Source organism: Archocentrus centrarchus, chromosome 21 (assembly GCF_007364275.1).
Source record: "Archocentrus centrarchus isolate MPI-CPG fArcCen1 chromosome 21, fArcCen1, whole genome shotgun sequence".
In the NCBI taxonomy this organism is placed as follows: Eukaryota; Metazoa; Chordata; class Actinopteri; order Cichliformes; family Cichlidae; genus Archocentrus; species Archocentrus centrarchus.
This window is the reverse complement of record NC_044366.1, coordinates 26,051,520-26,077,723: the sequence shown is the minus strand read 5'-3', so window position 1 is coordinate 26,077,723 and position 26,204 is coordinate 26,051,520. Positions and strand designations below refer to the sequence as shown.

At 39.6% G+C, this 26,204-nt stretch overlaps 1 protein-coding gene across 2 annotated transcripts in view; it reads right to left on the bottom strand.

Moving 5' to 3' along the window:
* The window catches only part of itprid2 (ITPR interacting domain containing 2), a 44,927-nt gene that overhangs the window by 13,909 nt on the left and 4,814 nt on the right, over window positions 1-26,204 (bottom strand). For both annotated transcript variants that reach the window (XM_030758560.1, XM_030758561.1), the window contains exons 2-10: window positions 24,140-24,250; window positions 23,778-23,918; window positions 22,696-22,741; window positions 20,376-20,425; window positions 20,072-20,125; window positions 11,243-11,282; window positions 10,664-10,759; window positions 8,949-9,096; window positions 6,839-6,899 (exon numbers count right to left, since the gene is read on the bottom strand). In XM_030758560.1, coding sequence (XP_030614420.1) covers window positions 6,839-6,899; window positions 8,949-9,096; window positions 10,664-10,759; window positions 11,243-11,282; window positions 20,072-20,125; window positions 20,376-20,425; window positions 22,696-22,741; window positions 23,778-23,918; window positions 24,140-24,182 — 679 coding nt within the window. In that variant the 5' untranslated portion in view covers window positions 24,183-24,250. The remainder of the gene's footprint in view (window positions 1-6,838; window positions 6,900-8,948; window positions 9,097-10,663; window positions 10,760-11,242; window positions 11,283-20,071; window positions 20,126-20,375; window positions 20,426-22,695; window positions 22,742-23,777; window positions 23,919-24,139; window positions 24,251-26,204) is intronic.

Genomic DNA, 26,204 nt, shown 5'->3' with positions numbered 1-26,204 from the left:
TTGGAATTCAACAACTTTTCTGAGAAAGAAAAAAAAAAAAAGCTTTGTGTTGGGACTGAACACAGACGTCAGCGCCACTCCTTCCTCCTCCTCGGGTTGTATAAGTCAAGCTGTCAGTTTCATCTCTAACAGGATGATGACTTGCATACCTTCCTGCTTTCTCTGCCCTCCGCTGTCCCTCACTGTCTAAATACTCATCAGTCTGTTATAAAAACACGGACTTCTGTCTTTTGTCTGTGAACAGTAATCACCTGAAATACAGCACAGATCTGCTCACTCACATCCCCTCACCTCTTAACACCTAAAAAAAATAAAACACTGGCTGATACATTTTAGTGATCACAATGATGGTTTTCATTCTTAATTATTATGTGTGTGTTTACCAAGAGTGAAAGAAAGCAAATAATAGTGGGATACGTCCATCTGATGGTGCTGTAATCTAAACAAAAGGTGCAAAAAGCAGATATTGTAGTCTGGAGAGTTGGTGGAGACCAAATAAGAGCTACTGTGAGTCCCCCTTAATGCACCTTCAAAATAAGCTGCACACCAGTCTGTCACTCACAACTACTCATGACTGCAAAACATCCTATAACAGCACACAGCTGTGTGTGATGATAGTAAGACTATGCAAGTGAGTTTCCTGCTCACTGCTGACTCTGCATTAATGCTCATTCTGAGAATCCTAATACAGGAAGTGAGGATTAAATGAAAAAGACACACTCTTTTTCTGTCTCCATCCCCGGAGATTTCTTTCTGATGGTGAGAATAGAGCTTACATAACAAACAACAACAACACACACGCACACACGTCTGGGATCTAGGGAACCGATGGAAGAGTATGAGAATGTTCTGGAAAAGAAGAAAGCCTCCAGGAACCTCAGGCAGCCCAAAAACTGTTAAAAGGAGCAGTTCTTCTAAGACACCAATCCGTAACTTTCAGACATTTCGCTTTAAAAACAAACATTTACTTAATTATTCAGCTGTGAAAGCTTGGACATTTACATACACTTTATGCAACAACTGTCCAGGTGTGTGGACGAGTTCCATCTGTAGCGGTTTTCACAAAAGTTGAGATGTTGCGTAAAATGTATATAAAGACATAAAAGTAATGAGGATGCAATTTATAGCACAGGTTTCATTGTAGCACAAACGTGAAATATCAAATGTTGAAACAAAAATACACTCGTAAAAAAAAGAAAAAGAAAAAAAAAAAGAATAAATAGAGTCTCGTGCAAGTATGTTTTTTTTTTTTTTTTTTAAATTGAGGGCTGAGGGAAGTTTGCTATTGTGTCACATGACCTCCTTTTTCTTGATATGGGATTTCAAGAGTTGTATTTCTCCACTTCATAATGCTCCAAATCTTCTTCTGCTGAAAGAGTGGTTTGTATCATCTTACTACATTAAGCAAGGTACTACTTGCTTAATGTAGTATGTGCAGGTCTACATGTAACATGTGCAGCACATGTTCTTCCAAAAACTGTGTTGTTCAGCATTAATGGTGCCTCCACCTAAGTTCCCCATACCATGTCCATTAATGCATCTCCACAGTGTTAGGCCTATAACTTGCTGGCCAAAGTCACAATTTTTACAGCGTTGCCTCTGTGCACCACCACAGTGGATTTTAAATCTAACAAATATATGATGAAGTGCAGACTTTCAGCTTTATTTCAGGGAGTTTAACAACAGCACTGCATTAATTGTTTGGGTACTGCAGCCATTTTTATACACAGTCCCCCATTTTCAGAGGTTTTAAAGTAATAGACCGACAGTTTGATGGGCAGGTGAGGCCTCTTCTGTTATTTTGAGGCAAATGAAGCAGACCTAAAATCTAAAAGGGATTCCAAGTGTTGAATTTATATTTGATAGCTTTTTACTGTAATTTTAAATCTGAGGCCCAAAGAGATGCCAGTGATACTGAGGGAGGCCATCATTAGGCCGGAAAAACAAACTAAATCCTATCAGAGAAAAATCTTTAGGAGTAGCCAAAATCAACAATCTGCTACATTCTTTAAAAAGAATGAACACACCGGCCGGCTCAGCAACACCAAACACTGAAAGACCACAGATGGCAACCAAAGTGCCTGATGACAGAATTTCCATGGTTAAGAAAAACATCAATCAAGAGATGCCCTCGTGATTTATAAGACAAGGTGTAACCCACTGGTTACACTCCAGAATAAGATAACCAGATTAAACTTTGACAAAAAACATCTAAAAGAGGCGGCACTGTTTGGAAAAGGTTTCTTTGGACCGATGAAACCAAGATTAACTTCTGCCTGAATGACGTGAAGAGAAAAGTATGGAGGAGCAGAGGGACAGCTCATGAGCGGAAACATGGTGGAGTCAGTGTTATTGCATGGACATGTATGGGTGCCGGTGGAACCGGGTCACTATTGTTCATTGATGATGTGACTGCTGGTAGAAGTAGCAGGATAAACTTTAGGGTACAGGGCCGTACTCTCTGCTCAGATTCAACTAAATGCTGCAAAACTGATCGGACAGCTTTCACAGTGCAAATCGATAATCACCCAATGCAAACTGTCACTAGCTGCAAAAGAGTTTCATCCAAATATTAAAAACAATCCTTAGATTTAAATTGTTTGTTAATTAATGTAAATTCCCACATTGTTAAACTCCTTGTTTGATTTCAGATCCACTGTGGTGGTGCACAGAAGCAAAACTACAAACTTTGTGTATTTGTTCAACAAATTATGGCCCTAACTGTATCATTGTGAATGCTGGCTTTTGAACAGTGCACCGATAAACAGGCTTCACAGTCCAACTCCTCATTATTTAAAACAAATAGCATCCATGATTTCAAAAAGTTTCATATTTAACTGGTCAGACCAAAGTACATATAATCATGTTTGAGTCTTTCAGCATTACATAGCTTTTTCCCCATTACTTTTTTTTTTTTTTTTTTTTTTTTTAAAACACTGCACCTGACCCGACACCTTTGAAAACATGCTGCTGGCATCACATTTAAGCTGAGAATGCACTTTACTAACAGCAGCACAGCTTCTCAGTTTCTACGTTTGATGTTTTCTTTGGAAACTATGGAGCTTTTCTGTTTATATTGATATTATTACACAGCATCACGCCTTTTTTGGGAATTCAATTTGCATCATTGCGTGTATTTGATCTGGAGTCCAGTAACGATCAAAGCCTGTTATTTCTTTGTGAACTCTTCTAACATAGGATGAAGAGTTGTATGATTTGCAGCGAGTCAACAGATCTTTTGTTGACTCAGTGTCTTTGTGACTTCATGTTTACTCCTTCGCGTTCATCTGACTCATTCAACACAAGGAAGTCCAAATGTGGCAATTAACCTGAAATCAAGGTGAACTCGAGTGACTCCTTTGTGTACATTTATGTCTCCACAAACTAAACTGGTGTTACGTTTCTGTCCAGCCAAGTTTCTGTGGGCTCTTATGTGGGTAATAAATAAACGTTGATAAGAGCCACCACAGACCTTGGATGTCGTGTGAGAGCGTTACTACAGTTTGTAGTAATGGACTAAATATAAAAACCATTAGAACAAAGTACGCCGTGCTTCTGGGCAGGCACGGCTCTCAGTCAATACAGTGAAACAGGAAGCAGTCACTAGAATTTGTCTGTCATATGGCATTCAATGGAAGCAGGTGGGACAGAAATTAAATAAGAGACATAGGACTGCGCCTTTCCAAACAATACAAGTCAAGAGACAAGGTCAAATGTTTTTTTTTTATGATTAATAAATGCAAATAGAAACATGAAAACCAGGCAAATAGGTTCTTTCCTGTCATATTACTGGGACAAATTATGTTGTGATTACTTTTCTGCATGCATAAATACTGACATACGACATTAAAATAAAAGTAAAGGGAATAACATCAACATATTTAACTATTTATAAATGTTCTGCTCAGGTTTCTGGCATTCATGCAGATGTTACTTTGATTTGTATCAGCTAAACAGCGTTGCAAATCAAGCATACCCTCTTTTATGGAAAATGTACTCCCAGCAACACCACACCACGAACGTGCTGATGAACGGTTTGAGGAACACAGCAAAGAGCCCCGGGTGTTGTGTTTTATTTGCCCATCACAGCTGGTTTTGACTCATTTGAGTTGATAACAAGAAAACGAGGTCACGACCCTGAATTAAACACATAATAAAAATAATATTTATATATGAGCCCGCCACACCTGCTCTCAGTATCCATAATGACCTGCATTAGGGTCACTGATTGTTTTGGAAAATTATCATCCAGCTTAGTGTAGCTGTGGTTCAATTTACCACTTTGCTCAGGATTCAGGTTAACCCACAGGCTAATGTCTGCAGCTCAGACTCACAATATTAACATTTTGCACTGCAACTTCCTGCCTGCACAAACAAAATCAACATTTAGTTAATTACCCCCCCCCCCCCCCCACCCCCACACACACACACACAAACACAAACACACACACACTTTCAGAGTCATTAAGAACAACCTTGAATGACAAAAAGAACATGGAGTCCTGCAACAGATGGCCTGGCTCCCACAGAGCAGTGATCGACATCACAGAGCTGAGACCACATAATGAGACAGCAGGCACTGAGATGGACTAAATCCAAAAGAAGTATGGCATCATTGTACAAAATGCCACATCCTGCATCAGCATACTGATGAGTCAGCATCAATTTAAAGCTGTAAACCCACTTCCAGAAAAGTTGGGACGGTGTGTAAAATGTTGGTAAAAACAGATAAAATGTAAATAAAAACAGAAATGTAAAGATTTGCAAACCACATTTTACTCACAAAACATTTTAATAATATCAAATGTTTAAACTGAGAAAATGTAGCATTATAAGAAAAATATCAGCTCATTTTGAGTTTGACGGCAGCAACACATCTCAAAAAAGTTGGCCGCCTTCCCTCCCGTGGTTACCACTGTGTAGCAGCCCCTCTTCTTTTAACAACAGTAAACATCTGGGAACTGAGGAGAGCAGCTGCTGGACCTCTGGGAGAGGAATGCTGCCCCATTCTTGTCTGATAGAGGATTCTAGCTGTTCAACAATCCTGGGTCTGTGTCATATTTTTCATTTCACAATGTGCCAAATGTTTTCAGCTGGTGAATAGTCTGGAAAGCAGGCAGAACAGTTCATCACCCGGACTCTTCAACTACAAAGCCATGCTGTGTGCAGTTTAGCATTGTCTTGCTGAAATGTGCAAGGCCTTTCCTGAAAGAAACGTGACCTAGATGGGAGCATATGTTGTTCTAAAACCTGCATAAACCTTTCAGCATTGATGGAGACTTTCCAGATGTGCAAGCTGCCAATTCCAGAGGCACTAATTCACCCCCGTACCATCAGCGCTGCAGGCTTCTGAAGTGGGTGCTGATAAAAAGTCAGACAGTCTCTCTCCTCTCTGTGACCATGTTTTCCAAAACAAACTTCACATTTCAATTTGTCTGACCACAGAACAGTTTTCCCCTTTGCCTCAGTCCAGTTTAAATGAGTTTTGGCTCAGAGAAGACAGCGGTGTTTCTTGATCATGTTCACATGTGGCTTCTTCTTTAATCATAGAGCTTTAACCTGCATTTGTGGAAGGCACAACGAACTGTGTTCACAGTCAGTGATTTCTGGAAGTGTTTCTGAGCCCATGCAGTGATTTCCAGGACAGAATCATGCCCATTTTTAATGTAGTGCTGCCTGAGGGCCGTAAGATCACAGGTTTCCAATACTGATTTTCAGCCTTGTCCCTTGCACACTGAGATTTCAACCAGTTTCTCTGAATCTTTCGATTACATTATGTACTGTAGATAATGAGGTATTCAGTCTTTACAAATTGTGGAACAATTTCAAAATTAATGTTCCTCGATGTTAAACTGCAAAGACCTCAGCCCGTCTTTACTTCTGAGAAACTGTCTAAGAAGCTCTTTTAGTACTTTTTGTTGCCCTCTCATAACTTGAGACATGTTGCTGTCATGAAAATCAAAATGAGCCAATATTTGTCATGAAATACTAAAATATCTCAGTTTAAACATTTTGATCTGTTTTCTATGTTGTATTGTGAATAAAATGTGGGTTTATGAGATTTGCAAATCACTGCATTCTGTTTTTACGTAGCGTCCAAAGCTTTTTGTAATGGGGTTACACACATTCACATTTTATGTTAGGCCAAATGTACGGTTGGTTGGGTGAGCCAATCATGACAACAGCTTATTTGCATTTAATAAAACTAAAAAGACCAAAAAAAAAAAAAAAAAGAAGAAAAAGAAAACAGCTTGACTTGGTCTTGAAAAGACTATCCCAGACCTGAACTAATTTCACCTCTGAAGTGATTCATCTTCTCTCTCTCACGCACAAACTCTGGCAAAGCATTTCTTTTTTTTTTTTGCTGCACTTAGACTGTTAAACTGTCAAGAAGATGACAGTGAGCTGTGTGTGTGTGCGCATTTGTGAGTGTGTGCACGTTCGGTAGCAAGCCAGTATCTTCACGCAAACACGTATTTGAAAACAAAAAGAGGCCAGGATGTTAGCGGAGCAGGTCCGTGCTTGTGTGCATGTGAGTGTGCGTGTGCGTGAGTTTAGGACAAACACATCTTTGTCTTTTCTGGCAGTGTTGTCCAGGCAGTTGGCAGAACAGCTAAAAAGAAAAAAGCTGAAGGACCCCACAAAACCCCACAATAATACTGGGAACAGGACACACACAGTCACCGAGCTTCACTTCCTCTGCCTACAGTTTCAGGACGTGAACCTCTGAGCTTCTCGTCACCATCATGGTTAACCCTCCACCTGCAGTGCCGAGGCTGTAAAATAAACTCAAAAGCTAGAACAGATGCAGGAGTGTAGGCAGTGTAGAGGTACATACTTGTTAGGGCGTAGTTGGGGTTCTCCAGTTCCATACGCTGCAGCTGAGCTGCCAGGTAGACCTGCATGTGAAACACAGGAAATAATGCCATTATAAACATTATAAGTGACTGACAGTAATGATAAGGCAGGTGGTTTTTTTTCCCTGACTGATAACGGTTATTAAATACAGCTGTAACCAAGAGTTGGGATTTTTCTCCTTTATGTTTGCATTCTGTCTGATCAATAGCTTCACTCAGGCACAAATCTGTACCGCTGCAGTTGGGAAAGTAACTAGAGGAGCTGGTTCACCAACTCACTCGCCGAGCGCTGCCAAGGCTGATCGAGACAGGCCATAACTCAGCTTAGCCGTGGCTGTGCTTTGATCGTAAAGTCTATGGCTGCGGCACATTCGTTTGCGAATGGGGGGTAACACGAGTTACTTTCAATGGCTGAGCGTGCAGTAAATTTCATTCCAGCTACACTACTCCTTACTAAACATATCTGTCATTGTATAGAAGTAGTACAGGTCAAGCAGTTTCAGTACAGCTTAGTTACAGGCATAACTTAAACCTCCAATGCAGCTGAGGTTTCAGCGGTAATCCAGTCTATAGCTTTGCCCTTCTCACTGACCATATACTGCCTCAGATCAGCCTCGTAAAGTCTCACATCATTTCTCCTTTCTGCCAACACACAACTCTGTGGACCAGAGGAAATCCAAAAATGATTGCTTGGGAGTGGAATGCCAAAGTGGTTAAGAAAATTATTTTACACTCAACATCTGTACAACTCACAATTTTGCAGAAAGAAAACAGTAGCACGCTCACGGTGACAATGTAGACAGATTTTTGCACACTAATATCATGGTTGTGATCTAATTTTTGGAGTCTTTGGGTTGTATATGTAAAACATCTTGTTCTGGTTTTCAGAAACCTCAATAAGGTTTTGAAAAACATTACTGCTATTTGGAGTGCTCCAGTAACAACTGGCCTAATGCTACTGTAAAAGAAGAACTTAAGCTCAAATGTGATAATATGCTCACATATACGGGGGTATAACTGAGATAGAAATCACTGAATAGTAATAGCAATAGAGGCATACATTAGTGAGTAAAAGTCTTGAGCCACCCCTCATCTCTTTTTGTTTTGGTTCCACAGAAACAGACTTTCTTGTAACTTTTTTAAATGGTCTTGAGCTATAGTTTTCCAGGCTTCTGAAGGTCCTTCAAAGTTTCTGTTTGGACATTGGCTGCTTTTCACTCATTTTTAGTCCTGTCCTTGCACCTAAACATTTACAGTCACTTAACTCTGACCTATGAAGCATTCAAGAATAGAAAAAAAAGGTACCTAACTCGAGGGCTGAACCAGTGCTGTGTCTACACACAAACAACTTAGCAAAGAACCTACTGTAATAAATTGCATTTAGGCACTTTGTTGCTAGAAGTCTGTCACAAAAACAGCTGTTCCCATTTCTTTACTTAAATCTATAAAAAATACAAATAATAACAGTCTGACATAAAATTGAATTTTTGCACCAAAAAGGTGATTCCCAAAGAGCTATTAGCTGGAAACCTGGCATAACAGTATCTGAAAATCATGTCCTTAAGAGATGGGAAACAAGTCCAACGAAGACCTGACACAGGACCTGAAAGATAGCTCTGACCCTTCAGGTGATCCATCTACTGTTCGCCGACGCCTCCTTCTGAAATGGTCTCAGCAGAAAGGTGGCTGACTTTCAAGCTTGTGAGAATTGTACAAACTCTGAATTTTCATTTATTTGCACATTTTTCAATAAACCGCTACACCCATTTCCCATTTTCCTGCTAAAAATAAAGAAATGAGGAGTGATGGAAACCGTTTGCACAGTACTGTATGTCAAAAACCGTTATATCCTGACTATAGCCAGAACTAATGTTAAATAAGTTAACATTTTCTAATAAGCTATAAATATGAGGTCGTGAATCAGAATATGTGACAAATTTAAGTTTCATCCTCTACCTACACTGACTGCCAGTAGAAAAATTTGCACCCGATCATCAAGTAGATTGCCAAATACTTCACTGAATAAGTTAAATGCTGGACGTGTGTATATGTATGTATATACATGTTTTGTTGTCACAGTCCTGGTCGTACCTTGATGTCGATGCCTCGCGCTGAGGAGCTGCTGTTGAAGAACCTAGAGGGAATCTTTGAGGACGGGTCAGGTTCTTCTTGACCAAAACCAAGATTTAACAGGATTTCCTCAGGATCCTCCTCGTACAGGTCCAGCAGCTCTGACACACTGTGGAGAGACACGTGGCAGTTAGTCCCCTGGTGACAAAGTCGATCAGGTTTTCAACGACTGTACCACTGAACCACTAAAAAACAGACAACCAGTTAGTACTTTAGCCAGTTAGCAGAGCCATGATCTAATCTTCAACCAACTCACTGAGACCTGAATCCTGACCAGCAACAGATAAAGTCATATGTAAAAAGCGTCATGAGTGCGACCCGTGTGCTGCAGGAGGCGGAGCTTCGCAGCGCAACGCTCACCAGGATTTTTGCCTCAGGTTTTACCAATATCACAAATTGCTATTTGTGTAGAACAAACAGTTTAAAGCAGCTATGGTATGTTATATTGTGCTTAACTGGTGGTAATAAGTGGTAGAAAAACAATCACTGAATTCTCAAATTTAGTTTATTGCCCATGTGTTCTTCAAAGGTTCAAATCTTCAAATCTGGATACCAGAAATTTTTGACAGAGCAGCGACACCACAAGCCATTTTTACTCCAACCAAATGGAAGGATGCATGAAAAAAAAAAGCATGGGGTACAGTACATCATTACTGAGGCCCATGCTAATGTTGATACATTTAATTTTTTTTTTTACTTTTAAAATGTTGAAATATTAGTATATAGATTTTTTTCTTCCATTTTTTAAAAGAGCTGTGTCATAGATTAGCAGTGAGCTGGCTATTTATAATGTAAATATTAGATTAGCCTTGGCTAAGGGAGCTCTGATGTAACAGGGAAAGTGTAGAAAGGTGGACAGCAATCAGTTAGGCTGATATCAGTGTGATTACATTAGAAGCTATAGATCTCACACCACAGCACTCAACTTATTGTAAAAGCCTTTATAAAAAGAAGAATAATAACAGAATGTAACACTGGCTGGCTATAGGATCCATAGATTTGCTCAGCAGGGAATCTCCTAACTACTGGTCCACATGTAGAACTTGATCACACATCACAGAGATGACAGAAATACACGTCTTTGACCTATATGGACACACAAGTGCTTTTTTTTTTTTTTTTTTTTTTGGCTACAAATGAATAACTTGAAGTTCCAGATGGTTTGTCAAAGAGAACCATCAGGAAAACTCTTCTGGGAAACTGTTTGGAGAAATGCAGACACTTTCAAAACTTGGCAGATAACTGGATGCACCATCTGTTTGTCACCATCTACAACAGGCAAACTTCAACCAATCAGATCATCGAGCCACAGGATGCCGAGTGTGCCAAAGACACCAAGTGTTAGAATATTGTAAGATATTGTAAGGCACTCAATGGGCAGTGATTATCAAAAAGACTTTTAAAAAAATCCTTGGCATGTGATTGGACGAACCATCTGGCAAAAATAAATCCTGCAGCCTCATTGGCTGGATGCTAATTGGTCAAGCAGCAGCACATGTATTGAAACCTGGCAAGGCAGATGCTCTTGTGATTAAAATATTGTGTGAATCCACCTACCTTACAAGGCAAACTAAAGAGATCTATGCAGTGTCATTTAATTGGTTTGAGGTTTAATATCAGCCCTTTCTGTGTGTTACTTTCTGCAGCTCCCTCCATAAGTCCGAGTGAGAACTGACCTGGACACAGTGCTGCTCTTCCCAGATCCGGTGGAGTTCATACTCTTTCCTTTCTCTTTATACTGGCTCCTCTTCTGATCCGCCGCAAGACCAAAACTGCACACAGAGCATTAAACATACAGAGAAACATTAACATGCACACATACATTACAGAGAGGAGAAACTAAAGCCATTTTCACACATGAACTCTGGAGAACGTCAGGAGAATCGAGTCAGGACATTAACCACATTTGCTGTTTTACATGTTTCGTACGCATTCTCACTACCTGAAATGATCTGGTTAAGGCAGCGAGCTGCATGTGGAGAGCATGCAGGAGGCAGCGCATGGGACAGCTGCTGCTTACTGTGAATTAACTGGACAGTTACTTAGTCTTATTTCACATGAGGGAAATTAAAACATTGTACAGACTCTGTACTAGAAAGCTAGCAGGATGAAGACAATTTAATGTCTCTGTGGAGTCCATCTACATCAGGTAATGTCTAGAAAAGTTCAGGACTTCAGTGCATATGTGAAAATGGCTTAATCCATCAACCAGCTGCAACTTTATTTACTGAACATAGAAAATAAAGTGAACTCACCAGGATTCGGTTTTATTATTATTGCACTGAAGATGGTTGGCTGCAAAGAAGAACATGAAAACATTACGCACACATCTATAAGCAAAATGCTTAGCAGCTAATTACTGTGTCACTAAGATTCCCTTTTAATCAATAATCTTTAAGCAACTTTTATAATTGTCTAAATTATTTAGTCAATAAAACTGGAAATAATCTTTCACCTTTGTCACATTTACTTCTAGAGCATATTTAAAAACAGTTACAAAGTGTTTTGCAGTCACAGATATACAAGTTTGCAGATCTGCATAATGAAAAACACAAAACAGGACAAAAGGAAAAAAAAATTTTTTACAAATTTTAAAAATCACTACATAAAGTTTTGACTTGACAGAAATCATGAGCGACTGCAGGAAGGTAAAACCAGTTTTAAAAGATGGCAAATAAAAAGAATTCAGGATATTAAAGACAGAAATAAAATAAAAATACTGCATGAACATGATTAAAAGTAGAAACAACAGAACAGGCAGATTAAAATGTAGTATGAGAACATTTAAAAAAATATCATCAGTGTACTTAACTCAAGGAAATATATGTGAATCTTTCAAACAGGCTAAAAACTGTCAGCGGCAGGGCAGTACTTAATGTGTGACACATATGCTTTTCCAAAGCTGGGGAGCAGCACATGAGAAATAGTTTGGTTTTAAGGTGAGAGTAGGTGACTAGGAGGGAGGATGACGCAAGTCATCTTGAGGCAGATTATGGCATTATCACAGTGTATCTATAGAGACTTTTAAGAACAAACAGCTGCACTGTTACCTGTAAAAACATAAAAAATAAAAATAATTGATTCTGCAATTTTTCTAAGCCAATGCAGGACTGAGGTCTTTTTTTCGTCGCAGCAACTGCATTTTGAACAAACACTAGTCAAGTAAGTGTAATGGGATAGCTATGAACAGGGAGTTGTAGTAGTCCAGTCAAGAGGTGATGATTTTTATAAAATAAAATTTTTAAAAAAGGCGAATCCTCATGAGATAAAACTGGCTTTAACTGAGCTACATTTCACAAGACCCCTGATTTGAAGAATCCAGAAAACGACCAAAATCTGTGACCATGTTTTCTACATTAGTAGCCACGGGAACCTTTGTAAGGTTAGTGAATAAGCTGGGAGGGCCAATTAAAATGATTTCACCTTTGCCTACACTGAGCTGAAAGACATCTCTCTCCATCCAGCATACAACATCATTTAGACGGTCAAAGAGGATCTTCAGTTCAGACAGTTCAGGGGGAGCATACAGAATAAAAGAGGCCCTAAAGCTCATCCTTGGGGGCTGCCACATTAATTCCAGGCATTACAGGATGAACAGTCTCCTATTGTAGCAGAAAACATTCTCTCACTCTCAGAAAAAAGAAAAAAAAAAAAAAAATTTAAAACCAGGCTCTGTAAAAAGGACTTCACTCTCTGAAAGTGACACAAAAACCTGAATCCAAAGAAAGCAGCCATTGTATACCTTAAGGAGAGCAGATTCTGAATGATGCGTGTTTCTAAAGTCAAAAGAAAAAAAGTTAAGCGTTCAAATAGGACGAGACCCAGGAGAAGACAATTTTTCTAACATGTTTGCAAAAAGTTATAATAGTTATTAAGAAGGTTCAAGTTTATATTTCTTTAGCACGGGCTGCATAACTGAATATTTGAAACTGGAAGGGACCACTTTTTTTTTTACTAAGCAGCTATTAATTATACATAAAATAAGTGACAATAAGGATATGAAGGAACAGTGGGTGGGATTTCATGTGTGTAGCCAATTCAATCAGTTTCAGGCTTAGTCTTCCCAGCTGTCTAACTGATGTGTTTTCTGAGGGACCTATGGCTGGGGGTAAGATGTGTGAGCTCATGTTGTGAATTTTATCATTAAAGAAATCTAAAAGTTCAAGAATAAATGTTACCACTGAAGAATATTGTGTCTTGGATATCTGTATGGAGCTTTAATGATGGAACAACCTACAGCTCTGCTACAGCAGAGAAAACTTCATAACAGCTACAAATGGGGAGCTGCGTTTGTCCAACTCAAACCAGTTGTTTTTACCCATAATTTGACGGTTAATTATGCCACTGTTTACCACAGCTGCTTGTACTGAACGCTGATGTAGGTGAACTTTCATTTTCTCAAGGAACTAAAAGACATGACTTGCTGCAGGTCTGACTGCTTTCTTTTCCATTTCACAAGAACTTGTTGAGACATGCCATCCTGCCTTCGTCCGTGTGAACACGTCTCTCTTTATTCCACCTCAGTGCAGCTGAACTTCTTTGAATCGACAATGGTTTTCTTCTCTGACAGACAGCTGGATTAAAGGAGCCAAACGTGACAACAGCGACCTCCATACACTAATTCACTTCCATGCTATTCACCCCAAACTATTTAATTCACTAATTCACTTCCATCCCATTCACCCTTTAACACTTTAATCCCTTCCTATCCTATCCTCCTAATGTTGAACAGCAATACAGCCAATTAGGATCTGTTCATACCTGACATCTTGAAAATCTTCCACAGAGGACATCAGCTACTCCTGTCAAATATCACTCTCAACATAATTAAGGCCCTTACTGTCAGGCCATAACATGAAACAGAGAGAGCTGCTCAGACTAAAGAATCCTGATGTCACCTCTGTATAAACACAGGCAGGTTGAGTCTTACTCAGAAAATGTTTAGTGACAGTAAATAGCCTTAAACCTTAACGTTCATTTCAACATGACATGAAAGATTTGATGCAGTCGTGTATTTTTAGTCAATATGAATTTCCTATATCCAGATAAATTTTGTGACAAGATCCACCAAATTCTAATTGTCAGAACAGGAACAAATCACACTGTTTATAAAATGTTTATGAACCCTTCAATATTACTGCATAAAAACACCCTAGTATAATCATTTAAGTGCTAAAAGTAGACAAAAGAGAACCCAGTTGAAGTAACTGAAAATATCAGTTTGCCATTTATTTATTGAGGGCTATGAAAAAAAAAAAAAAAACACAATCTTGGAAGCAACATGAACTCCTGTGGATCTCCTGATCAACGCATTTGTGAAAGTGAATAATTACACAAACAACTGAGATTTTTGAAGAGACATACAGTTAGTGGTGCTAATCAGGTTGGAATATGCTACAAAACCCATCTTTAAACAGTTTGGACTCAAACAACAGATAGGCTGTGTGCAAGTGAAGGAAATCTTAAAGCATCATTACCCTCCCCAGGAGTGGTTGACGGAGAGGAACACAGGGTAACGTCTGAGGAAATAAAGGTTTTTCTCACATTTCTCACCCACCCTCAACACTCATATTAGCACCTTTTATCTATCACATGTGTACTGCACAAGGCTGGGATCAAACTACCTCACTTCTGATTAGTAGATGACCCTGAGCCACAGCTGTCCCACAATGGAAAGGAAAACAATGGACTACAGAATCTCATCTGTGAAACATGGTGGTGGTAGTCTCATATTTTGGGCCCATTTTGGTGCATCCGGCCCAGTCTGGCTTATTCCAGTAATTTCTAAGGACAATTTTCAGACTTTGCCCATGAATAGAATTTCAATATGGTGGTCAAATGGCACAATAACAATATAAGAACACAAGCTGTCAACGGTCTAAAAAGAATAAACATATTTTTAAATGATCAAGTCAAAGTTTTGACCTTAACCTGAGAGAAATGTGGAATGGATTGAAAGTTCATTTGAGGAAATCTATCAGCATCCCACAGCTGATCAGTCCTCCAAGTTGATGTGCAGAACCAAGTAGTTAGTTGTAGTTTATGCTGATAAAGGGGAATCACACCAAATACCAACCCCCCCCCCCCCCCCCCCCCCCCAATACTCTATATTGGATAATTTTCCTAAATAAATAAATAAAATGACCAAGTCTACCCCCCCATCCCATTGTGTAATTAGGTTCGCTTTATATACTTTTGGTACTTGTGTGAAAATTTGATATTTATGCAGAAATTTCCTGCAACTGCTTCTCTGTGTTTACCCAACTTTCAGTTCATTGTTTCGTTTTCTGGCCCACAACTTTGTGGTTATAGTTGACTTTTGCTCTGTCTTAGCATTTGGCTACAGTTATGTCCATAAACGTCAAGTCAGTTTATTTATATATGACAATAAATACTGACCAAAGTGCTACACAGCAAGTAACACACACACACACACACACACACTAGCAGCAAGAGCACCGCCTAGCTGGGCAAACTATGCTGGTCACACTGTATTAACACTGTTCATTGTCACATGAAAAACAAAAGTTTAATTATGTGACCTTAACTCTTGACGTTCAGGAGATTATCACTTCATATCTAAAAAATGGTAGGAAGGATCCATATCTAGACATTATGCAGAGGACAGATTTAACCATATGCCCTTGACCCCAGTGACCCCACATACAATCCCAACCTTGCTTTGGTCATAAGCTATCTACCCATGAAGTCCGGTAAGTGTAGGCCGAACGGTTCGAGTTACTGAGCGGACACGTCAGCGAACACTTACATCCATCTTTTGACAGGCATGTAAAAAGTAATTAATAAGAACACTTGAAAAATAATTATGTTAAAATTATAATAGTATTTATAGTTGTAGTTTTTAATACTGTTTCTGAATTTATTTATTTTTTTGGCAGTTTTAGAAAAACTGGAAAAAAGAAAAAAAAAAAAAAAAAAACAGAACCACTGATGAGAAGTTTCAGTCTTCCAGATTTGGAAAACAGAAAGAGGATATACCATTAGTGAAAGAATTCCACCAATTTCCGACTAATTGTGGAGTGGAGGAGTTTAAAAAAAAAAAAAAGTGGCATTTCATCAAATGGTTTTTCTTTCCTCCACCAGATCACCCCAGGGGTGTGTTCCTTCTCCTTCTTTTTTTTTTAATTTTCACTTTACACTAATGAGTGCCAAAGCCATTATGTGAGGTGTTATATCTCTAAGTTCAAGACAACTCAATGATTGTGGCTCTTATGAGTAGTGATGACCCTGATCATGGTCCTGTAGTCCATGAAAAACTAAAGAGATGGCTGCGGACTTTAGGAAGAATCCTACGAGCGCCCCTCGTGCAATGATAAAGAAAGAGGCTGTTGAGTTTGTGTAGCAGTATAAGCAACCTGCCTCTGTAATTGATAACAAACTGACCTTTGAGCTTCAGTTGGATCCTATGTGTAGCGCATGCACTTTTATCACAAGCTTTGTGGGTTGCATGTCGGCAGCATGTTTATGAGAATGTTTAATTGAAGCTGTTCTTACATTCTCGTTCGGCAGCTGACATGAATCGCTCAACCTCAAAAAAAAAAAAAAAAAAAAAAATACACCTGCAGTATAGTATACAGGTGTGACCCTTAATAATCTATACTCATATGTAGTATAGATACGTATAAAGCTTCTAAATCTTAGTGTGTGTTTATGTTATATTTATTGGGCGTGTTTTTTTTTTTTTTAATATCTGTTTGCTGACTATATAACAAACTGCCCTGCAGGGATAATAAAGATATCCTTGATCCTATTTTCAAACTGAAATACATTCAAGACTGCCGTTCCTGCACAGCCCAGACAGCGCACATCTACACAAACTCAAAGCTCTTTGCATCAACTAATTAATGTCTATTCAGCGCCACATTCCACCAAATGACCTCCAACCACAGACACATGCATAATGTTTTAACATAAAGTCATTTCAGGCTATTGTTCAGTTAGTAACACATACACTCAGTCATCACAAGATCACAAGAACGATGAACACACACATACACACACGCACAGTCGTGCAGTCGTGCATTCAGTGTGTTCCCACACCTCTGCAACTGTTGACTTTTCCATCATGAAGAAACAAGACTGCGGAATGAAGATGAGGGATCACGAGATATTCTGTTGATTTAACCAGCACTGTTTTGTCAGATCGTCCTCTTTCATTTAAACACATGATTGAGGAGCTCATGGGTCTAAATAAGTAGTTATGTCTATAAATTTGGACATCATACCATAATGATTGTAGTGTATATGTGCACTATATTGCCAAGAGTATTCACTCATCTACCATCACACACACATGAAGTTGAGTGACATCCCATTCTTAATTCACAGGGTTTAATATGATGTTGGCCCATCCTTTGCAGCCATCACAGCTTCAGCTCTTCTGGAACTAAATGGTCCCTTCCATCAAGTACCTCGGGGTGCACCTCACCAACACGCTCTCCTGGCACACTACAGCACTACAGCTGTAATAAAGAGAACCCACCAACACTTCTACTTCCTGAGGAAGTTAAAGAGGGCGGGCCTAAAGACAGACATCCTCAGGTCCTTCTACAGCTGTGTGGCAGAAAGTGTCATCACCACCTGCCTCACCGTGTGGTACGCTTGGTGCACAGTGGCGGAGAAGGAGGCACTGCAGAGAGTGGTTAAGTCTGCACAGAGAACCATCGGGTGCAGCTTACCACTGATCAAGGACATCTATACCACCAGAACTTTTCACCCTTCTCCCATCTGAAAGGAGGCTGCGCTGCATCCGGGCAAAACCATCTAGGCTGAAAACCAGGCTTGGACGCAGCTGCTCGGCCATGGAAACCCATTCCACAAAGCTCTCTATGCACTGTTCTTGAGCTGATCTGAAAGCCACATGAAGTTTGGAGGTCTGTAGCGGTTGATTGCAGAAAGCTGGCAAATATGCACCCCAGTGTCCCCTGACCCTGCTCTATTTGTACATTTGACAGCTCAATTAAACACCGAATGGAACGTCATAATACAGAGCATAGCGCAGATGTTTGCCAGTAAAAGAATCCCACACAGTGGCCCTAGGAAGTGCACGTACTTAAGCTGCACTTTGAACTTCATTATACTTCATTATACATTATATATCAACTGTCAACAGTGGAAATGACAAATTAAAAAAAAATAAGAATTTAAAAAAAAATCCACAAGCATGCTTGTTAAGCAAAATATTTTACAAAGATGAAAACTTTTTTTCTCTTATACAACAAGAGATGAATTTCAAACTGAAGACAAAAGCTAAACAAGAAGGCCACAGTTACAGTTTTGGTTTCTCCACAGCAAAGGATCTACATGCTGACTTTCTCTTTCATGGCACTCCTAAACAGGCCTATGGGATATAGTCTTGTGAAAATGAAAGTTTTCACAGGATTCTCTGCAGTCCCATAAAACACATAATTATACCCCATGATTAAATAACTTGCAGAACCACCTTTAGCAGCAATAATTTTTTATTTTCTGCACAACTTTCACTTTCGTCTTTCATATTGCTTTGGATGAATTTTGGCCCACTCTTCTTTAAAACATTGTTTCAACTCATTGAGCTTTGTGGGCATTCATTTATGCGCAGCTCTCTTAAGGCTCTGCCCTCATTCAGGTTGAAGTCTGGACTTCACCTTGATACTTTTCTTTTTCAGCCATTCTGTTGTAGATTCACTCCTGTATTTTGGATCATTGTCCTGTTGCATGACATAATTTGAGCCAAGCTTTAGCTGATGGACAGATGGCCTCATAATTCGCTCCAGAATACTTTGGTATACAGAGGAGCTCATGGTCGATGCAATAACTGCAAGGTACTCAGATCCTGTGGCTGCAAGACAAGCCCAAATCAACACCCCTCCACTGCTGTGGTTAACAGTTGAGATGTTTATACTCATAAGCTGTGTTTGGGCTTCTCCAAACGTGGTGCTGTGTATTATGGACAAACATCTCCACTTTGGTCTCATCTGTCCAAAAGACATTGTTCCAGAAGTCTCTATTTACTATATAAAATCCTCAATAGACAGGCTATATGTCTATGTGTCTATGGCATGTACACTACACAGTGCAATGCACCACATGATCACCACATAACCCAACAGCAGACTGTAAATGTTAGAACCAGGGTCCCTTACAGAAAATGGCCGTTAAGAGCACTGCAAGACAACCAATCTGTTGTGTTCCTGAGTACAACTGCTCCAACTATTATTATTACTACATCTGTGTGTATGCAGTCATACACAGTAAATCCAGCTGATACAGTTCCTAAAGCTATGCAATACAGCACAATATATATTATATTTCTTCAGCTTTGTTTTAAGACTTCTGTCTCAGATTTCAGATGCGTTCACCTTTCCAAATATCTACTAAACAATCAGTTTAATCATTAGACCAGAGCAATCCTTTAGTGCTAATTTACGTGACCCGGACTCAAATTACTCAATTTCCTCATCAGCACAAAACCAAGCCAATGCATTTGGAAGCATGCATTTATTTTTTCATAAAGTGACAACCTGATGACGTTATTTAATAAAATGTTAACTTTAAGAACTTTACAGAAGTCAAAAACTAGTTGCATATGCACATAGTTGCATCCAGGCATTACTGCAGATGTGACTACAACAATATGCAGTGTTAATTGGGTCAGAGAGAGTATTATTTAAACACTGCAGGAAACTCATGTTTGAAGTAGCAAGCTACCAAAAAGCTTTTTTTTTCCAGACCCTCGGGACAAGAAGTCCTGCTTGGCAGACTGTTGCGCCTGTTTAGGACTGCATATTAACAAACAGCGACTAAAACCTAAACATTAGGGTTCTGATTGCTTTACATGTATGCTTTAAGTTAAATATTTCACCGACAAAAGTTTTAAACTAGTTCAGATTAGTTCGCTTGAGTAGTGAATTATAAGTTTCGTGTCGCGAGCAGCTCTGCTATTATCAGCTTTCACTGGTGACGTCACCAAAATGTCAGTGCTTCTTTTTTTAACTTTTAAATGAGAATTCAATTACACAATTAGCAGAAAATGGAGGGAAACCGTTTACAATGAGCAGAAATTGTTAATCTTGTGAACTGACCTTCAGCTCCCAGTGAAAGGTCATCTTCAAAGCTGCAGCCGTTCCTCAGAGGTACTGTTCACACACACACACACACACACAGACACAGACACACACACACACACACACACACACACACACACACACACAGTAGTAAGCTGTGAAATCCCTTTAATGACAGTGCTAATCTAAACCAAGTTCTGACTTTAAAGTTATGATAGCATGGCAAGTATATTCTGAGGCACTGAAGCTCAGATAGCGGAGGAGCTGCCACCATCTGAACGGTTTGAGGTGCTCACTATGTAACAAGAAAAATATGGATTACCTCTGCTTGGAGAAGCACTCTGATCATCTAGAGAGGCTCCGAGGGGAGATCTGGAAAACAGACACAAAGACAGTGAGTGAAATAAACTAGACACCAAAAATTCAACATGAGCCACCATGTACATACATCTCACACAAACACACACAAACACACACACACACACACACACACACACACCAAGTGCCCACAATGTATTGACCCACATGCTGTCTCTCTTTTGGTAGTCTGTGTGTAGATTTACACAGTGTGGACTCAGCCAACTATCCTAGGCTACGTGGTAGTCAATTCAAAACTGTCTCACAAATATCTCATCTCTCAATAAAAATATGGCTCAGTATAACAAGATACTTCCTAGCCTGGGTTAAAGTAACCATATGGAGCCAAATGGCTGTCTAAGGCCAACTGTCCCAGTCCCAAATCCTTGTCAGGTGACAATTTACTAAACCAACTCTAGATCTCTGTCAAGTGAGGAGAGGTAACCCAGGCTAACTGCCAGTCAGGCCAACACTCTCAGTCTAATTCCTAGTCAGGCCAGGCCGCTGGTTTTGGTAAATTACAGGTCTATACTAATTATTCTATTTATGCTTTTGGAGCCTATAACGGTTGTACTGATCAGACTAGTTGTTCCAGGCTAACTGGTTGAGAGATCAGGCAAGGTGAGAGTAACACTGAGGTAGCGGGCCTGAGCTGCTGTCTGCAGCAGGATGCTGGAGGGGCTGCTGTTATACAAGCTGCAGCTTTTATCAATGGGACAAACTTCATGGCACCAAATATAACACACACACACACACACACACACACACACACACACAGAGTTGCGTAACAGTGCACAGTCACAGTGTTCACTATTCCTCCTACTTTCACCCAGCAGCCATGTTGGCCGCCGGCCCCTACCCTCCAGCTATCGCTATAGTAACCCGCTTGCCATGTTACCACAGTGCGGCCTCATGCTGTAGAGGACTGTGAGTGACAGCGGTTAAAACGGTGCATGTATGATAACAATGTTGACTCAGCAGGAAAAACCCCTCCTCTGTTTGTTTTTTTTCTTTTTTGCTTTTCTTTCCGTCTTCTGTCAGCTTCTTCCTGCATCTTTCCCTCCTTACTCCACTTCTGCCGCTCTGTGCACTGTGGGCGTGGGTCTGCTGTCTTTGTGTTTGTTCCCTGTGGTTCTGTGTGTTCTATGTCTAGGCGTTGGCTGCAAGTCGGCTCTACGTCAGCAGCTGATAAACCTTTATACACCTTTAAACACACCTCTAGACATCAGGAAAATATAACTCACTTGCTAAACCAGTCAGGTTTCAAAAGGGGCATACCTGCAGCTGTCCATATTTACATTTTTTGACTGTGTTAATCATTCTATATCCTCATGCTAATCATTTTCTAATAATTAGTAGTTGCAGTTAATTCCTTAACACTTGAATGTAGCCCAGCTGTAAAATTAGAGCAGTTTAACAAAGAAATTTAATAGCCATCATTTTACCCATTAGCTCAAGTCAGCTAACACGGAGAGAGCCTGGCTCTGTTGAACTTGCTTCATGGTATGCCCCTCGCAAGTAAATTAGTACAGATGAATTCACTTTTAACCAATAGAAGTGTCTGTATGCCTGAAATTATTTGTCTTAAAATAATAATAATAATATAATAATAGCAATAAAATAACTTTCCAGTTTGTATATAATGGAAAATGATGACATTTGCACATTCCAGCAGTGGTTCTCAAACTTTTTCTCTCGTGCACAGAAGCAGGAAAAAGGTTAATGTGCCAAACCCTGTAATCTTAATAAATCATTAAGAATTAAAAATTATTTTTAATTTTTTTAGTTAATTGTAGTAATTGTAGTAACTTGGCACAAAATCATCAGAAAACTTGTGTTTATCTTCCATATTTAAAAAAAAAAAAAAAAATCCTACTATTGTAAGCCTCAGTTTCAGGAAGTTACATCACCCAATTTGGGTCAGGTTCGCTGAACACAGCATGAGCCAAAATGACAAAGCAACCACAAACTGCAAATGCATATATCCAAGGGAACCACAAAGTACTTTTAAAAAGTACTCATTACAACAAAAAGAGAAAACCACCATTTTTAAGTCATTATGAACACAAAATGTGGATAACAGAACGAAGCACCTGAAAGACATGATTAAAAGTTAACCCATGCTGGGATTATGTTTGAACTTCTTGCAGGCACAAAAAAACAGTCATTTTAAACTGGCATAATTAAATTATTGGGCTGACTCATCTAGAAAGCCTGCACTGCTTTAGCACATCGAGACTGACTGAAAACAGGATATGTAATCAGGCGGTGAATGGATACTGTACCTGCATTCATCCAGCCAGCTGGCGATCTTGCTGTTAGGAACTTGCCCTGGCAGAAAGATACGAGAACATTAAAGCAATGAGCTAGCACATGTTGGACTGTGCAGTGATTACAACGTGCTATAAAACTATTACAGTGGTGCCAGATTTCAGGATATAAGTCAACATCACAGTAATCATGCCAGCAGACTGCGTCTCCACCAGTTTACACATAAACTGTCCAGCTCCCGCTCACAGTGCTCCGACCACAACCAAAGATTCAGTTCATGAAAATTAATAAATAAAATGGGCAAAGTTGCAAAAGTGCATGAAAAATGATCCCTGTGGACCAAAAGCTTGAGCTTTACACTCTTAAATAATAGGTTTAGTTTTGGGGTTTTTGCTAGAAGAGGCCATCAGGCTTTTACGTGATTTCAGGGAAGGCGGGTTGCCTGTAATAAGATTTTATTACACTGACGAAGGCCACAAGCCGAAACATGCTTAAACAGAGCACCGAGCAAGAATACCTATTCAACTGAAATTGATTTCTCTTTGATTTCCCGACAATTGAAAGCAATATCTGTCTCTTCTTCATTACACTGTGGGACAATAACAATGTTAATGTTTAAAGCTGCAAGAAAGCCTTCCAGTCCTAAAGTCATTTTCCTGTAAAAATGGCTGTCTGTCTTGACCTCTAAACTTTTTCCTGCTGGTGGGCTTAGTTACCCATTTTTGTGTCATATTGAATTTTTAAAAAAATTTACTATATTCTGTAAATCTTGGTCATACTATATTTCAGTATGGAGGATTATCTATGGCATGAAACGGCACACTCATTGGCTAACAACTTGTCAATCAGACTAAGGCCCGCCCCTCCTGGTCATGTCTGTTTTTTCACAATCAAAATGGCGCTCCTTTTGAGGCTTTAAGCTTTGATTTCAGAAACCAGTGGGTGGCGCTACAGGAGCTACGTCCATCTTTGACACGTCTAACAGCTGTGAAGACATTTCACTCATATTCAGAGTCATGTCACCACAGCGCTCCATGAAAAGTTTTCCCATCACTTTACAGCAACACAGCTCTGATAATGGTTAAGCTCAGCTAACCTTGTTCTTCTGCCTGTCTCTGTGTCTTCCCATTACTTTGGCTCTGCTGGGGCTCCTGGGGGCCAAAGCGGTGTTCTGGATTTGATTCTTTCCACAGGGACTCTCTGGTCTGCGCCCAGGCCTGACGCCTCATTCTGGGATCTAAGGATCAATCAAGCATACCGTCCGTCAGCATGGCGGCTATGAAGGTTATTATAGCAGAGTTACTTACGAATGTGTGTGTGTGGACAGTTTTATAAGTATATCTCAAATTGTCTGCATTACCAGATTTGTAAATGTTCACAGAAATCTGCAAATCCACATTCAGAATCAGGATGCGCAGACTGGCACATAATAACGTGAACCTAAGAAATATGACCCACCTTGACCAGCAGTGGCCTCCACTGCCAGAGTTCCACTCTCCATATCTGATTGGTTGTGGTCAGTCAAAGACTGACTACTCGACAGCAATATCAGCAACAGGTAACATACACCTGCAAAGACAGAGAGAGAAACTTTTAGATTTAATGTTTTAAGATGCACAAAAATCTGCTGTTGAAAACATTATGCAAAGTAACTGTATAAAGAAAAGAAAAGATTCATGATGTTAAAGCTATTATTGTATTTAATTGTTAGTTATTAATGAGCACATGCGAAACAGAAGCAATAATACAATACATGCAAAGCAAACCAAAAAGGGAATATTAGTCTTAGTAGCTTTATTCACTAAAGAAGGGTGTATTATTAGGCTCTAATTGAAACATATCATAAACCAGAGAGCAGAGAAAAGGCCTGAATCACTAATAAAATGATCACACAGATACCAATCCTGATCAAGTGTCAGCAGGGAACAAGGAGTACGTTCAAGGAAATATTACATTTGAATTTAATAAATCACCAAATTTGTTGTACACTAGCTGGAGTGTATAATAAAGCTGTAGTTTGTTTAACACCAATTCTTACATTTACTGGTTACCAAAGTTGAGGAGAAACTTTGTGAATCTAATGTTATAACTCTCATGTAACTCTCAACCAAATCACCAATACAAGTGACCTCAGGGCCAGTAACCTTCACAAACACGAATAATTTCTTCAGAAAACTTTAAATTTTGAGTTTAATTAGCTGCATCAGGATTATTATTTAGATTAGATTAGAAGTAATATGCTTCTGTACCGCTTTCCTGACGGAAGTGGTGCAAACGGTCTGTGGCCCGGATGGCTGGGGTCCGTGACGATGGCTCTGGCTACCAGCGGACTACCACCAACAGACTGAAGAACACGTTCTTCCCCAGAGCTGTCAGAGCCATCGCCCCCCACAGCACCACACACAAACCTCACACACCTCATCTCCCTGCAGTTACTTACACCCAGACACCTACCCCGACCAGCAACACTCACACACTCACCCCCCCACTACAGCCACACACTGCACTCCCACTCACACCCCGCTGCCACACACCTACTCCCCTCTACAGTCGTACACATAATCCCTCCCACTTAATAAGGCTGGAAATTACTTCCTTCCTACACTATTCTGCACATTTTATTTTATTCTAACTTATTGTGTATTTTACTATTGTTTTTGTTTATGTATAGTGTATATGTCTTTTTTAAACAGTAGCTGCAATGGAAATTTCGCTGAACATTCAGTGACAATAAAGCAATCTAATCTAATCTAATTATTTGTGTGCTAAAGCTCAGTCCTGCAGGACTGAAGTAGAGGGAAGCTGCTTTGCAGTTAGATAAGTTGAGAAGTGGCCTTTATTATTGATGAACAAGTTACCTACGCTGAGACCACCTGAGATCTCTCTCTCACACACTCACACACACACACACACACACACAGTGCTAAGAAGCAGAGGTGTAGCACTCCAGCTGTAGTACACCTCTGCAGCATTTTTTTTTTCTCCAAAGAGAAAAAAAAATATTCACAGTTATTGCAATTGATTGAAATTCAGTTGTCACATTATTAACTTTAATCCATGAAAGTTAATAACAAACCGAGCAGTCAAAGCTGTCATGATATTTAAAAAAAATACTGTCACTATTACTGAAGAGCAGAAAGAGACTCGGCTATAAACAGAAAGTCTGTAAAGATGGAGGAAAGTTAAAGGACAGAGCCAAAGTTTTAGCACTGCGCTCACAGCTTTGAGCCATCCACCCATCATAGTTACGCACATTTCCTCCTCTCATTCCCAGTAAAAAAAAAACAACAAAAAAAACAGTCCAACTATCACAACACACATGCTGCGCCTGTTTGTTAAATCCCAACAGTAGCCAAAATAAAATTCAGTAAATCTGGCCTGTGGACACAGTTATTTTTGCATTTGACCTCATTATATATGTATTTGTAGGATATTCCCTATCAGAGCCTGCAGGGGAGCCACAATGCAACACGCATGAAGACAATCAAAATATTTTTAAAGTGAGCCGATGGATTTGCAGTGT